The sequence below is a fragment of the Bufo bufo genome, chromosome 5, assembly GCF_905171765.1.
Source record: "Bufo bufo chromosome 5, aBufBuf1.1, whole genome shotgun sequence".
NCBI classification, from domain to species: Eukaryota; Metazoa; Chordata; class Amphibia; order Anura; family Bufonidae; genus Bufo; species Bufo bufo.
In genome coordinates, this window is record NC_053393.1 from 200,914,018 (window position 1) to 200,930,361 (window position 16,344).

Genomic DNA, 16,344 nt, shown 5'->3' on the forward strand with positions numbered 1-16,344 from the left:
GATTTTGTTGGCCTTTTTTTGGCACCATGTCCCATTTGAAGAACCCCTGATGCACCCCTAGAGTAGAAACTCCATAAAAGTGACCCCATCTAAGAAATTACACCCCTCAAGGTATTCAAAACTGATTTTACAAACTTTATTAACCCTATAGGTGTTCCTCAACAGTTTATGGCAAATGGAGATTAAATTTTCGAATTTCTATTTTTGGTAACCTTACAAAAATGTAATATAGAGCTACCAAAAATCATATGTACCATAAAAATAGTCCCAACAAAACTGCCACCTTATCCCGTAGTTTCCAAAATTGGGTCACTTTTATGGAGTTTCTACTCTAGGGGTGCATCAGGGGGGCTTCAAATGGGACATGGTGTAAATAAACCAGTCCAGCAAAATCTGCTTTTTAAAAACCACACAGCGCTCCTTTCCCTCTATACCCTGCAGTGTGCCCGAACAGTAGTTTACGATCATATATGGAGTGTTTCTGCAAACTTCAGAATCGGGGCAACAAATATTTAGTTTTGTTTGGCTGTTAACCCTTTCTTTGTTACTGGAAAAAATGGATTAAAATGGAAAATTTTCCCAAAAATTTTAATTGTTAAATTTCAGCACCATTTGCCAATAACTCTTGTGGAAGACCTAAAGGGTTAACAAAGTTTGTAAAATCAATTTTGAATACCTTGAGGGTTTTAGTTTCTTAGATGGGGTTACTTTTATGAGTTTCTACTCTAGGGGTGCATCAGGGGGGCTTCAAATGGGACATGGTGTAAATAAACCAGTCCAGCAAAATTTGCCTTCCAAAAACCACACAGAGCTCCTTTCCCTCTATGCCCTACCGTGTGCCCGTACAGTAGTTTATGACAACATATTGGGTGTTTGTGCAAACTACAGAATCAGGGCAATAAATATAGAGTTTTGTTTGGCTGTTAACCCTTGCTTTGTTAGTGGAAAAAATTGATTAAAAAAAAATCGAAATTCAGAAATTTCATCTCCATTTGCCATTAACTCTTGTGGAACACCTAAAGGGTTAACAACGTTTATAAAATCAGTTTTGAATACCTTAAGGGGTGTCGTTTCCAGAATAGGGTCATTTTTGGGTGGTTTCTATTATGTAAGCCTCACAAAGTGACTTCAGACCTGAACTGGTCATTAAAGAGTTGGTTTTTGAAAATTTCTGAGAAATTTCAAGATTTACTTCTAAACTTCTAAGGCTTGTAACGTCCTCCAAAAATAAAAAGGTCATTCCCAAAATGATCCTAACATGAAGTACACATATGGGGAATGTAAAGTAATAACTATTTTTGTAGGTATTACTATGTATTATAGAAGTAGAGAAATTGAAACTTGGAAATTTGCTAATTTTTCCAAATTTTTGGCAAATTTGGTATTTTTTTATAAATAAAAATGTATTTTTTTTACTCCATTTTACCAGTGTCATGAAGTACAATATGTGACGAAAAAACAATCTCAGAATGGCCTGGATAAGTAAAAGCGTTTTAAAGTTATCACCATCTATAGTGACACTGGTCAAATTGGAAAAAAAATAGCCTGGTCCTTAAGGTGAAATAATGCTGAAGGGGTTAAATCTAAATGTGCTATACCATGAAAAATACTCATCATTTATCCACAACCTATGTGAGAAATGCAGCATTGCTAGGGTGCAACCCCTGTGAACCCAGTGATCCTGAGAATGAAGAGAATACGAGTTCCCTTTCAGTAATAAATCACAGTCACAATCGCTATCATAGTGGAGAATATATTGTCCAATAAACCTTGGCTTTACTATCATGTTCAAACATCCAAAAGACCCCCAAAACACAAAATAAACAGAAAATAATTTTGACAGTTATCAAAATAAATGTATCCACACAGTATTGGTGGGTGTTAGATTATTAATGTACCAAATATATTCATTGGTATGGTAATTGTAAATTAAAGTGTACCTAAACTTTAACTAAGGGCTCTTTCACACCTGCGTTCTTTTCTTCCGGCATAGAGTTCCGTCGTCGGGGCTCTATGCCGGAAGAATCCTTATCAGGATTATCCCAATGCATTCTGAATGGAGTGAAATCCGTTCAGGATGCATCAGGATGTCTTCAGTTCCGTAACGGAACGTTTTTTGGCCGGAGAAAATACTGCAGCATGCTGCGCTTTTTGCTCCGGCCAAAAATCCTGAAGACTTGCCGCAAGGCCGGATCCGGAATTAATGCCCATTGAAAGGCATTGATCCGGATCCGGCCTTAAGCTAAACGTCGTTTCGGCGCATTGCCGCATCCGACATTTAGCTTTTTCTGAATGGTTACCATGGCTGCCAGGACGCTAAAGTCCTGGCAGCCATGGTAAAGTGTAGCGGGGAGCGGGGGAGCAGTATACTTACCATCCGTGCGGCTCACGGGGCGCTCCAGAGTGACGTCAGGGCGCCCCAAGCGCATGAATCACGTGATCGCATGGACACGTCATCCATGTGCATAGGGGGCTCTGACGTCATTCTGGAGCGCCCCAGGAGCCGCACAGACTGTAAGTATACTGCTCCCCCGCTCCACGCTCCTACTATGGCAACCAGGACTTTAATAGCGTCCTGGGTGCCATAGTAACACTGAACGCATTTTGAAGACGGATCCGTCTTCAAATGCTTTCAGTACACTTACGTTTTTCCGGATCCGGCGTGTAATTCCGGCAAGTGGAGTACACGCCGGATCCGGACAACGCAAGTGTGAAAGAGCCCTAAACTTTGCTGTCTTCAGTGTAATAGGTAGATATCTCCCAGCTATAGTGTGTTTATTGGAGACTCATATGTTGAGGGATAGATTGGGTCTTTTTGAAAGAAAATAGACTTCTCATCAGTTTCATTCTGTTTATAGTGGGTATAGTAGAGGGGTTAGTATTCTAATTCACAAATATATATTATGTTCAATAATTTCTCAAAAGATTGATGACGAGAGGCGATTTGTCTTTCTGTATGGATACTTTGAGAAAGTAAGATGTATTGTGGCAGGGATTTACATCTCACCACCTTATAGACATGAGTAGTGATGGATGAACATCTGCCGGGACGGTTCGCAAACGCGATCAAATGTTCGCGAACCGCAAGTTTGCGGCGTGTCCCGTTCATTTTAATGGCAGGCGAACCTGAAAAACCTTCAGCTCATATTTGCAGCCAAGAAATAATTATTAGAAGTGCACAAATAGTCCCACAACATGGACAGTGACATACCAGATGTATTTTTCAAATTTGCGATCTCCATTCATTATTTTTTTCAATGAGAAATATCGGCAATATAATTTTCACGTACACGCATGCGCAAATGCACTATACAGTACCCAAATGCACTATAAACAAAGTATATTGGTATATAACACCCCGCTTCAATCAGTGTTTTTGGGGGTCGACTGGTATATCACACCAGTAGAAATTATTTGTTCCAATAACGCTTGTCCCTCTATGTACCTGCAGTATCGCAGCAGAACCGCACACAACTGCCGCACAATACAAATGCACTATAATATACTTTCTAACATAGAAAGTATATTATAACATTGTACAAGGAAGGCAATCCATTAGAATATACATAAAGATAAAACGTAACCTTTAGGGCTCATTCAGATGGCCGTATGCTGTACGCAAAAATGCGGATACGTTTTTTTGCGGAGAGTTCTGCATGTCGGTGAAAAAACGGATAGCATACAGTATTTTTGCGGACCCATAGACTTCAATGGGGCCATGTCCTGATTTTCACGGACAAGTATAGGACATGTTTCATTTGATTTGCGGAACGGTGGAATAGAAAAGGGCCCCATAGAAGTGAATGGGTCAGCATCTAATCCGCAAAAAAACGGATCCGCATTTTTGCGGGTAGCATACGGCCATCTGAATGAGCCCTTAATAATGTTACTATGAGGGTCAATTCACACGTCCGTAAGTGTTTTGCGGAACACTTACGGACGTGTGAATGGACCCTCAGAATAAAAATGAATTAAATTAAAGAAGTTAAGCAAAAAGCATAGATGTGGTAGGCAATAACAAGTGCTCGGCGGCACTAAATCAGGTGCTTGGCGGCACCAAATCAGAAACCATATGTCCTGCGACAATTCGGGGGGTTCCAGTGCACATCGATGAATCCCAGAGGGAAAGCAAAAAACATCTATCCCTGGGCTAGATGATGATGTGGTATTAAAGGACAGGGTGGGTAAAGAACTGATCCTGATATTGCCCTACAGGGGGTGTTATTCTGGCCCTAATAGCCTAACCACAGAGCACCCGCCCTGATAAGAGCGACCCCGTCCAGAACCTTACCCTATATAAAAATGGCCCTAGTAAGCCCCTAGCCCGTAAGCCCCTGACTTCCAGGTGATCACTATATAGATCTATCTATGTGCTTTTGACTCATTAAAAAAGTATATTATAAGTATATCGCACCCCTCTGTGTATCACACCTATCGATAGCACACCTATACCAGACCTTAAAAGGACTTTTGTGGACCTATTAGCTAGCGTTTGGTGTCCCTAAAAGCCTGTCTCTGCTCCCCAACCTCTCCCTACACTGGCAAAAGACTGAATATAAAATGGCGGCCAGATCAGGTTTATTTATAAGGTGGGGGGTATGTCCATGTGCTGAAACATCTCAATTGGTTGTCCTGTACCACCTGATGGATGTGTCATGGGTCAATGTAAAAGAATATGGCGGGCGCGAATATCGCATATGTTCGCATGTTCAGCGAATCGGAATGCGCAAAGTTCGCCGTGAAACGACCGCCGGGCGAACCGCAAGGTCATGTCTAGACATGAGGTGTTGTTAAAATTAAATAAGTTCCTACTGGATAAATAAAACTTTCCACTATTATTGCTGGGAGATTTCAACTATACGATGGATGAAGAACTGGATAGGTTAACAAAGAAAGATAAGGTAGTATAAAAATGGTTTACACCTTTAGCACCTTATGGCCCCAGCGATTTTTCACCTTAAGGACCAGGCCATTTTTAGCAAATCTGACATGTGTCCCTTTATGTTTTGATAACTTTAAAACGCTTTTACTTATCCAGGCCATTCTGAGATTGTTTTCTCGTCACATATTGTACTTCATGACAGTGGTAAAATTGAGTCAATAAATTTCATTTTTATTTATAAAAAAAATACCAAATGTACCAAAAATTTAGAAAAATTTTCACATTTCCAAATTTCTATTTCTCTACTTTTATAATAGATAGTAATAACTCCAAAAATAGTTATTACTTTACATTCCCCATATGTCTACTTTATTTTTGGCTAATTTTGTGAGTGACATTTTATTTTTTGGGAACGTTAGAAGACTTAGAAGTTTAGAAGCAAATCTTGAACTTTTTTTGAAAATTTCCAAAACCCACATTTTAAGGACCAGTTCAGGTCTGAAGTCACTTTGTGAGGCTTACATAATAGAAACCACCCAAAATGACCCTATTTTAGAAACTACACCCCTCAAGGTATTCAAAACTGACTTTACAAACTTTGTTAACCCTTCAGGTGTTCCTCAAGAATTAATGGAAAATGGAGATTAAATTTCAAAATTCCACTTTTATGGCAGATTTTCCATTTTAATCAACTTTTTTCCACTAACAAAGCAAGGGTTAACAGCCAAACAAAACTCAATATTTATGGCCCTGATTCTGTAGTTTACAGAAATACCCCATATGTGGTTGTAAACTGCTGTACGGGCACATGGCATTGCACAGAAGGAAAGGAACGACATATGGTTTTTTGAAAGCAGATTTCATTTGTATACTTTCAAGCTGCCATGTCACATTTGAAAACCCCCTGATGCACCCATAGAGTAAAAATTCCAAAAAAGTGACCCTATTTTAGAAACTACGCCCCTCAAGTTATTCAAAACTGATTTTACAAACTTTGTTAACCCTTTAGGTGTTACACAAGAATTGAAGGGAAAAAAAGATGAAATTTCAGAATTTCACTTTTTTGACAGATTTTCCATATTAATCCATTTTTTACCACTAACAAAGCAAGGGTTAACAGCCAAGAAAAACTCAATATTTATTGCCCTGATTCTGTAGTTTATAAAAACACCCCATACGTGGTCGTAAACTGCTGTACGGGCACCCGGCAAGAAAAGAACGCCATATGGTTTTTGGAAGGCAGATTTCACTGGTATATTTTTAAGCTGCCATGTCACATTTGAAGACCCCCTGATGCACCCCTAGAGTAGAAACTCCAAAAAAAGACCACATTTTGGAAACTACGAGATAAGGTGGCAGTTTTGTTGGTACTATTTTAGGGTAAATATGATTTTTGGTTGCTCTAAGCATATCTCTGTATTATACTATTCAACAGCCAATACTAGTGATGTCCCGAACTATTCGCCGGCGAACAGCTCCTGGCGCACATAGCTTGTTCGCGTTCGCCGCGGCGGGCGAACATATGCGATATTCCGTCCGCCCCCTATACATCATCATTGAGCAAACTTTGACCCTGTACCTCACAGTCAGCAGACACATTCCAGCCAATCAGTATACCCTCCCTCCCACCTCCTATCAAAAAGCAAGGACAGCATCCATCTTAGATTCATTCTGAAGCTGCAGTGTCACAAATTTGACTAAGTTGTAATCGCAATGCGATTAATACAGGTTATATTAATCACATTGCGAATTCAACTTAGAGCTGGGTTCCTAATGGTTATATTGCTAGAATATAACGAAGATTGAGAATATAGTGCTATATTCGTTATATTCGTCAATTCTAGCAATACAACCATTAGGAACTCAGATCTAAGTTGTAATCGCAATGCGAGTAATACAGGTTATATTAATCGCATTACGAATTCAACTTACCACACTCTGCGTCAACTACGTAATTTTCCATGGGAGGTTTGCCATGGATCCCCCTCCGGCATGCCACAGTCCAGGTGTTAGTCCCCTTGAAACAGCTTTTCCATCACTATTGTGGCCAGAAAGAGTCCCTGTGGGTTTTAAAATTCGCCTGCCTATTGAAGTCTATGGCAGTTCGCCCGGTTCGAACATTTGCGGAAATTCGCGTTCGCCGTTCGCGAACGAAAAATTTTATGTTCGCGACATCTCTAGCCAATACTACTTTGGGACCATATCAGGGGAAGAGAAGAGATGGAGGGGGTCTAGTTAAGCATCTGCAGCAGGACTTGAAAATGTATTTTTTTTTTTTGCAAACCAAGAAGAAATATAATAACATTATAAGGTTTATAAGATAATACATTTATAAAGACAAGATATGTTAGTGATATATAAGAAATTGGAAAGACATTTTCTTTAATGTTCCATGAAGCAGTGTTTATTAATGTTGCACTTTGATGTACAGCTGAACCATCTGCAACTTTATACATAAACCAGTCACTGTGTACACTACTTCCTGTGTGGTCATGCTATAGTTGATGTAGTCTGAATTGTTTAAAATCTAGAATTCACAGTTTTGCTTTTGCTGTATGCATTAGGAAACCCCAGAAATATTGACTTCAGAATAAGGCCTATGTAATGTGATTTTAAACATCTGGCCAACATTGGTCAGAAACAGACAATTTCCTGTTTACAGGGCTTGCTAGGTTCAGACTATTTAAGGGTTTGCCTAGGGGCAAATATTAGAATAAACTCACCTTTGGATTACCAAATTAATTGCACTTTTCCTGTTAGAAATTATTCTGTGGAGCTGCACAGATTGTAAGTTGTTACCATTTGCATCAGTCCTTGTCCACATACACAAACTTCATGCAGATATTTAAGTCTGGTTGGAATTAAACCTAGGAGTCTTGCTCTACAAGGCTATATAGAGTGCTAATGAAATGTAGCCTCTCTGTAAATGTAATTTGTAATTTTTTTTTTAATGTAAAATGAATTCTCATTTTTTAATTAACAAACAAGAATAATGTGTCCATTCTGTTCATTTGTGAATTTTATTATAGCTAAGAGTATGTTTATATCTGCATTGGAGGCTTCATCAAAAACAACAGAGAAAAAAGGTCTGCTTATAGGAAAAGTACCAAAAGAGCAGACTTCCAGACAGAAACTAAATAGATCCCGTTATAGTCAATGCAACCTGTTTGGATACATTTGTGTCAGTTATGTGCCATATCTGGCACTTCTGTTTTTTTTTTTGTTCTGCAACAATAGAAATCAGTAACTCTGGTGTGAAAGAGGTTTTGTTCTTTTTGATTTTGCAGTGCTTAATGTTTAAATAATGTTACAGATCAGAAATCTAAAGCTCTCCTTTTATAAAGGGTGTTCCACAATACTTGAGTAATAGTGTGTTTTGATCAACTATAAATGCAGTGGCCGGGTTTGTGGCCCCAATGCTACGCTCGGTCCCCCGGACACCGTCGAGGGGTCACCACGTGTTGCTACTCTCCAGAAGGGATCGTAAGGCGTGGTCCAACCCAATGGGAAATAAGTCCAGAGAGTCAGGGTATGCAGTAAACCAGGGTGCTTCTTTACTGGAGGAATTCAGGTGCAAAACAATACAGGCGAGGCATTGGGCTGACTTCTCCAGTCTACTCCCTGGCATAAGAAGCGTTTGATGTTGTGAAAAAGGCCTGAGCTGGCTGTCCCACTCTCTCTTCAGAAGGCTGGTACCCTGATCCAAAGCTGGTGATCGAGGGTCTGTGGCTACGTATCCCCATCTCAGTGTCTTCTTCTGGTTACCCAGTAGTCTGGCAGCGTCTCCTCTTCCAAGCACTGTTCCCTAACTGCAGCACACTAGGGGCTCTGCCTGCTCTCATTGTACACAGTTTTTGCTAGACTAGAACCTTCTATTGGGAGGGGTGGAGTGGAGAAGCTCAGCCCAAACAGATACATTGTTTCAGCTCCCATCTGGTATAGACTTACATTATAGCTTCAATGATACTCCATGACAATGACACAGCAGGTTTTCCAGACAAAAACAAGTTTCCAGACATAACAACATAGCTAAAACCAGACATTTAAAAGGTCAGACTGTCTGCTTTTTGGTGGTAAACAAGCCTGGGTTTTTCCCTCCAAAACATGGTGGTAAACAAGTCTGGGTTTTTCCTTCCAAAACATGGTGGTAAACAAGTCTTGGGTTTTCCCTCCAAAACATGGTGGTAAACAAGTCTGGGGTTTTTCCTCCAAAACATGGTCTTCTTTAAAACCTATGGCAGCTATGGAAAATTAACAGCTTCTCAATCAAAGCTCTAACAGTCTCTCAATATTCATTAACCCTTTCTACAGAGCCATGTAAACACAGTGATAATGAACAGGATATATATCACAACATATATATAAAATGCAGTAATACAGTAATAAACAGTATAAGTTAACTCTTTCAAGAGAAATTACGTAAGAAGTTTTAACTTTGCATAGGTAATATATGCAAATGTCCACAAATGTCCAAATGTCAAAGTACTCCCTGCTCTAGGGCACTACACATAACATATTGTATCTCTCCACCATCAGGATATTTTAAATGTGTTTCCTATCTTGGACATTGATGCATATCTCTAGGATATGCCATCAACGTGAGATAGGTGCGGGTCCCACCTCTCAGACCTACTCTTATCTCTAAAACAGGGCCCCAACAGAGAGCAGCCGAGCAAGCACTGAGACCCTCCATTCACCAAGATGGATGTTCCAATGGATTGCACAAAACAGCAGCCTCCATTCTACAGGTGAAACTCGAAAAATTTGAATATTGTGCAAAAGTCCATTTATTTCAGTAATGCAAATGAAAAGGAATTGCATTATTGCAGCTTAAAATTCGAGTTTTGTGAAAAGGTTTAATATTCTAGGCTCAAAGTGTCACACTCTAGTCAGCTAATTAATCCATATCCCCTGAGCAAAGGGTACCTCAAAATTGAGACTTTGGGGTTTTATAAGCTGTAAGCCATAATCATGCAAATTATACCAAATAAAGGCTTGAACTATCTTACTTTGCATGTAATGAGTCTATCTCATATATTAGTTTCACCTTTTAAGTTGCATTACTGAAATAAATGAACTTTGCACAATATTCAAATTTTTCGAGTTTCACCTATACTTTTAAAATTCTTTACACTAGCGAGGGACACAGGGCAGGGAAGATGGATGATCACATGACCCCAGGCAGGGCCCCAACTCGCAGGCGTGCCCACAATGCTTTGAATTCAGCCTAATAGCCATTCAGGAGGGAGGATCTCTCTCTGCTTCTCAAGCTGTTTAACACAAAGACATCAATAGCAAATATTACACTGACATACAGTACAGAGCAAAAGTTTGGACGCACCTTCTCATTCAAAGAGTTTTCTTTATTTTCATGACTATGAAGGCATCAAAACTATGAATTAACACATGTGGAATTATATACATAACAAACAAGTGTGAAACAACTGAAAATATGTCATATTCTAGGTTCTTCAAAGTAGCCACCTTTTGCTTTGATTACTGCTTTGCACACTCTTGGCATTCTCTTGATGAGCTTCAAGAGGTAGTCCCCTGAAATGGTCTTCCAACAGTCTTGAAGGAGTTCCCAGAGATGCTTAGCACTTGTTGGCCCTTTTGCCTTCACTCTGCGGTCCAGCTCACCCCAAACCATCTTGATTGGGTTGAGGTCCGGTGTATGTGGAGGCCAGGTCATCTGGCGCAGCACCCCATCACTCTCCTTCATGGTCAAATAGCCCTTACTTTCAAAGTTTTCCCAATTTTTCGGCTGACTGACTGACCTTCATTTCTTAAAGTAATGATGGCCACTCGTTTTTCTTTACTTAGCTGCTTTTTTTTTGCCATAATACAAATTCTAACAGTCTATTCAGTAGGACTATCAGCTGTGTATCCACCTGACTTCTCCTCAACGCAACTGATGGTCCCAACCCCATTTATAAGGCAAGAAATCCCACTTATTAAACCTGACAGGGCACACCTGTGAAGTGAAAACCATTTCAGGGGACTACTTCTTGAAGCTCATCAAGAGAATGCCAAGAGTGTGCAAAGCAGTAATCAAAGCAAAAGGTGGCTACTTTGAAGAACCTAAAATATGACATATTTTCAGTTGTTTCACACTTGTTTGTTATATATATAATTCCACGTGTGTTAATTCATAGTTTTGATGCCTTCAGTGTGAATCTACAATTTTCATAGTCATGAAAATAAAGAAAACTCTTTGAATGAGAAGGTGTGTCCAAACTTTTGGTCTGTACTGTATATACGGTAGTTATGAGTAAAGGCATGTTTGATGGTGTTAACAGTGTTTTTAAAAACACACTGCACTATTTGATTTCTGCTTTTTAAAATTAAAAAAATGTTCCAAAATGTGTCCCCTATTGGGGACAATGAGTAACAGAGAAAGAATTTGAAAAAAATTAAAAAGAGAGAGAGAGGCAAGAGAAAAAAATATGAGTCCTGCAAGAATTCACAGTGCACTACACAAATTTTCAGGCTAATTGGAGCATTTTTTATTCGGGAAAATAGATTTGGAGCTAAATAGAATTTTTGACGGATTTGTTAGAATTGGACCTGAAAAGAATTTTCCTACATGTGTTTTACATCTATTCTATTCAACCTGATTTTGCTGGCTCCTCAATAGAATGACCAAACTACAATAAGACTGACACATCAATCATCCATATCAACATTTAGTTTGGCCATCACTGCTCTGTAGCTAATCATCAGTTTTATTAATTTATGGTAAGTATATTAAGGGTTTGTTTTTTTCTAGAACATGTTGAACCAATTTTAGTGACAGTCTTTCAACCACTCTTAAAAACACAACTTAACCATGAAGCGAATGATTTGGCAATCGTACAAAAAGAATGAAAGAAATTTTAGTATCTGATGTTAAGGGACACATAATGGAGATGAATCATGTAACGGCCATTTGGCAGCATTATTATTACATTTCTGAGAAAGTCAACTGAAGGATAATTTGGTTAAGGAATAGGATAAAATAGGAAGGGAGGGAATACTTATTTTTTTTCTATCCAGTGTACTTCCCATGCCTAATTAGAATTTTCAACAACTTGACATAGTAGTGCAGAACACATAATAATGTATGATTTCTTAAAATTTTATGTTCTTAATAACATGACCTTAACCACCTCAGCCCCCAGTGCTTAAACACCCTGAAAGACCAGGCCACTTTATACACTTCTGACCTACACTACTTTCACCGTTTATTGATCGGTCATGCAACTTACCACCCAAATGAATTTTACCTCCTTTTCTTCTCACTAATAGAGCTTTCATTTGGTGGTATTTCATTGCTGCTGACATTTTTACTTTTTTTGTTATTAATCGTAATTTAACGTTTTTTTTGCAAAAAAATGACATTTTTCACTTTCAGTTGTAAAACTTTGCAAAAAAAACGTGATCCATATATAGATTTTGCTCTAAATTTATTGTTCTACATGTCTTTGATAAAAAAAAAATGTTTGGGTAAAAAAAAAAAATGGTTTGGGTAAAAGTTATAGCGTTTACAAACTATGGTACAAAAATGTGAATTTCCGCTTTTTGAAGCAGCTCTGACTTTCTGAGCACCTGTCATGTTTCCTGAGGTTCTACAATGCCCAGACAGTACAAACACCCCACAAATGACCCCATTTCGGAAAGTACACACCCTAAGGTATTCGCTGATGGGCATAGTGAGTTCATAGAACTTTTTATTTTTTGTCACAAGTTAGCGGAAAATGATGATTTTTTTTATTTTTTTTTTCTTACAAAGTCTCATATTCCACTAACTTGTGACAAAAAAGAAAAAGTTCTATGAACTCACTATGCCCATCACGAAATACCTTGGGGTCTCTTCTTTCCAAAATGGGGTCACTTGTGGGGTAGTTATACTGCGCTGGCATTCTAGGGGCCCAAATGTGTGGTAAGGAGTTTGAAATCAAATTCTGTAAAAAATGACCAGTGAAATCCGAAAGGTGCTCTTTGGAATATGGGCCCCTTTGCCCACCTAGGCTGCAAAAAAGTGTCACACATCTGGTATCTCTGTATTCAGGAGAAGTTGAGGAATGTGTTTTGGTGTGTCTTTTTACATATACCCATGCTGGGTGAGATAAATATCTTGGTCAAATGCCAACCTTGTATAAAAAAATGGGAAAAGTTGTCTTTTGCCAAGATATTTCTCTCACCCAGCATGGGTATATGTAAAATGACACCGCAAAACACATTCCCCAACTTCTCCTGAGTACGGAGATACCAGATGTGTGACACTTTTTTGCAGCCTAGGTGGGCAAAGGGGCCCATATTCCAAAGAGCACCTTTCGGATTTCACTGGTCATTTTTTACAGAATTTGATTTCAAACTCCTTACCACACATTTTGGCCCCTAGAATGCCAGGGCAGTATAACTACCCCACAAGTGACCCCATTTTGGAAAGAAGACACCCCAAGGTATTCGCTGATGGGCATAGTGAGTTCATTGAAGTTTTTATTTTTTGTCACAAGTTAGTGGAATATGAGACTTTGTAAGAAAAAAATAAATAAATAAAAAATCATCATTTTCCACTAACTTGTGACAAAAAATAAAAAAATTCTAGGAACTCACCATGCCCCTCACGGAATACCTTGGGGTGTCTTTATTCCAAAATGGGGTCACTTGTGGGGTAGTTATACTGCCCTGGCATTTTCCAGGGGCCCTAATGTGTGGTAAGTAGGTAAATGACCTGTGAAATCCGAAAGGTGCTCTTTGGAATGTGGGCCCCTTTGCCCACCTAGGCTGCAAAAAAGTGCCACACATGTGGTATCTCCGTACTCGGGAGAAGTTGGGGAATGTGTTTTGGGGTGTCATTTTACATATACCCATGCTGGGTGAGAGAAATATCTTGGCAAAAGACAACTTTTCCCATTTTTTTATACAAAGTTGGCATTTGACCAAGATATTTATCTCACCCAGCATGGGTATATGTAAAAAGACACCCCAAAACACATTCCTCAACTTCTCCTGAATACAGAGATACCAGATGTGTGACACTTTTTTGCAGCCTAGGTGGGCAATGGGGCCCATATTCCAAAGAGCACCTTTCGGATTTCACTGGTCATTTTTTACAGAATTTGATTTAAAACACCTTACCACACATTTGGGCCCCTAATATGCCAGGGCAGTATAACTACCCCACAAGTGACCCCATTTTGGAAAAAAGACGCCCCAAGGTATTCGCTGATGGGCATAGTGAGTTCATGGAAGTTTTTATTTTTTGTCACAAGTTAGTGGAATATGAGACTTTGTAAGAAAAAAAAAAAATCATTTTCCACTAACTTGTGACAAAAAATAAAAAATTCTAGGAACTCGCCATGCCCCTCACGGAATACCTTGGGGTGTCTTCTTTCCAAAATGGGGTCACTTGTGGGGTAGTTATACTGCCCTGGCATTTTCCAGGGGCCCTAATGTGTGGTAAGTAGGTAAATGACCTGTGAAATCCGAAAGGTGCTCTTTGGAATGTGGGCCCCTTTGCCCACCTAGGCTGCAAAAAAGTGCCACACATGTGGTATCTCCGTACTCGGGAGAAGTTGGGGAATGTGTTTTGGGGTGTCATTTTACATATACCCATGCTGGGTGAGATAAATATCTTGGTCAAATGCCAACTTTGTATAAAAAAAATGGGAAAAGTTGTCTTTTGCCAAGATATTTCTCTCACTCAGCATGGGTATATGTAAAATGACACCCCAAAACACATTCCCCAACTTCTCCTGAGTACGGCGATACCAGATGTGTGACACTTTTTTGCAGCCTAAATGCGCAAAGGGGCCCACATTCCTTTTATGAGGGCATTTTTAGACATTTGGATCCCAGACTTCTTTTCACGCTTTAGGGCCCCTAGAATGCCAGGGCAGTATAAATACCCCACATGTGACCCCATTTTGGAAAGAAGACACCCCAAGGTATTCAATGAGGGGCATGGCGAGTTCATAGAATTTTTTTTTTTTTGGCACAAGTTAGCGGAAATTGATTTTATTTATTTTTTTCTCAAAAAGTCTCCCTTTCCGCTAACTTGGGACAAAAATTAAATCTTTCATGGACTCAATATGCCCCTCACGGAATACCTGGGGGTGTCTTCTTTCCGAAATGGGGTCACATGTGGGGTATTTATACTGCCCTGGCATTCTAGGGGCCCTAAAGCGTGAGAAGAAGTCTGGAATATAAATGTCTAAAAATTTTTACGCATTTGGATTCCGTGAGGGGTATGGTGAGTTCATGTGAGATTTAATTTTTTGACGCAAGTTAGTGGAATATGAGACTTTGTAAGAAAAAAAATAAAATTTCCGCTAACTTGGGCCAAAAAAATGTCTGAATGGAGCCTTACAGAGGGGTGATCAATGACAGGGGGGGTGATCAATGACAGGGGTGTGATCAATGACAGGGGGGTGATCAATGACAGGGGGGTGATCAATGACAGGGGGGTGATCAGAGAGTCTATATGGGGTGATCACCAGTCATTGATCACGCCCCTGTAAGGCTCCATTCAGACGTCCGTGTGCGTTTTGCGGATCCGATCCATCTATCAGTGGATCCGTAAAAATCATGCGGACATCTGAATGGAGCTTTACAGGGGGGTGATCAATGACAGGGGGGTAATCAATGACAGGGGGGTGATCAGGGAGTCTATATGGGGTGATCACCACAGTCATTGATCATGCCCCTGTAAGGCTCCATTCAGACGTCCGTGTGCGTTTTGCGGATCCGATCCATCTATCAGTGGATCCGTAAAAATCATGCGGACGTCTGAATGGAGCTTTACAGGGGGTTGATCAATGACAGGGGGGTAATCAATGACAGGGGGGTGATCAGGGAGTCTATATGGGGTGATCACCACAGTCATTGATCATGCCCCTGTAAGGTTCCATTCAGACGTCCGTGTGCGTTTTGTGGATCCGATCCATCTATCAGTGGATCCGTAAAAATCATGCGGACGTCTGTATGGAGCTTTACAGGGGTGTGATCAATGACAGGGGGGTAATCAATGACAAGGGGGTGATCAGGGAGTCTATATGGGGTGATCACCACAGTCATTGATCATGCCCCTGTAAGGCTCCATTCAGACGTCCGTGTGCGTTTTGCGGATCCGATCCATCTATCAGTGGATCCGTAAAAATCATGCGGAAGTCTGAATGGAGCTTTACAGGGGTGTGATCAATGACAGGGGGGTAATCAATGACAGGGGGGTGATCAGGGAGTCTATATGGGGTGATCACCACAGTCATTGATCATGCCCCTGTAAGGCTCCATTCAGACGTCCGTGTGCGTTTTGCGGATCCGATCCATCTATCAGTGGATCCGTAAAAATCATGCGGACGTCTGAATGGAGCTTTACAGGGGGTGATCAATGACAGGGGGGTAATCAATGACAGGGGGGTGATCAGGGAGTCTATATAGGGTGATCACCACAGTCATTGATCATGCCCCTGTAAGGC

At 40.1% G+C, this 16,344-nt stretch overlaps 1 protein-coding gene across 4 annotated transcripts in view; it reads left to right on the plus strand.

The window, feature by feature from the left end:
• The window catches only part of LOC121002730 (collagen alpha-6(VI) chain-like), a 252,655-nt gene that overhangs the window by 42,042 nt on the left and 194,269 nt on the right, over positions 1-16,344 (plus strand). For 3 of the 4 annotated variants that reach the window (XM_040434223.1, XM_040434225.1, XM_040434226.1), the window contains exon 2: positions 9,528-9,630. The exons of the other annotated variant lie outside the window; for it this stretch is intronic. In XM_040434223.1, the coding sequence (XP_040290157.1) occupies positions 9,584-9,630 (47 nt within the window). In that variant the 5' untranslated portion in view covers positions 9,528-9,583. The remainder of the gene's footprint in view (positions 1-9,527; positions 9,631-16,344) is intronic. 4 annotated transcript variants of the gene reach the window in all.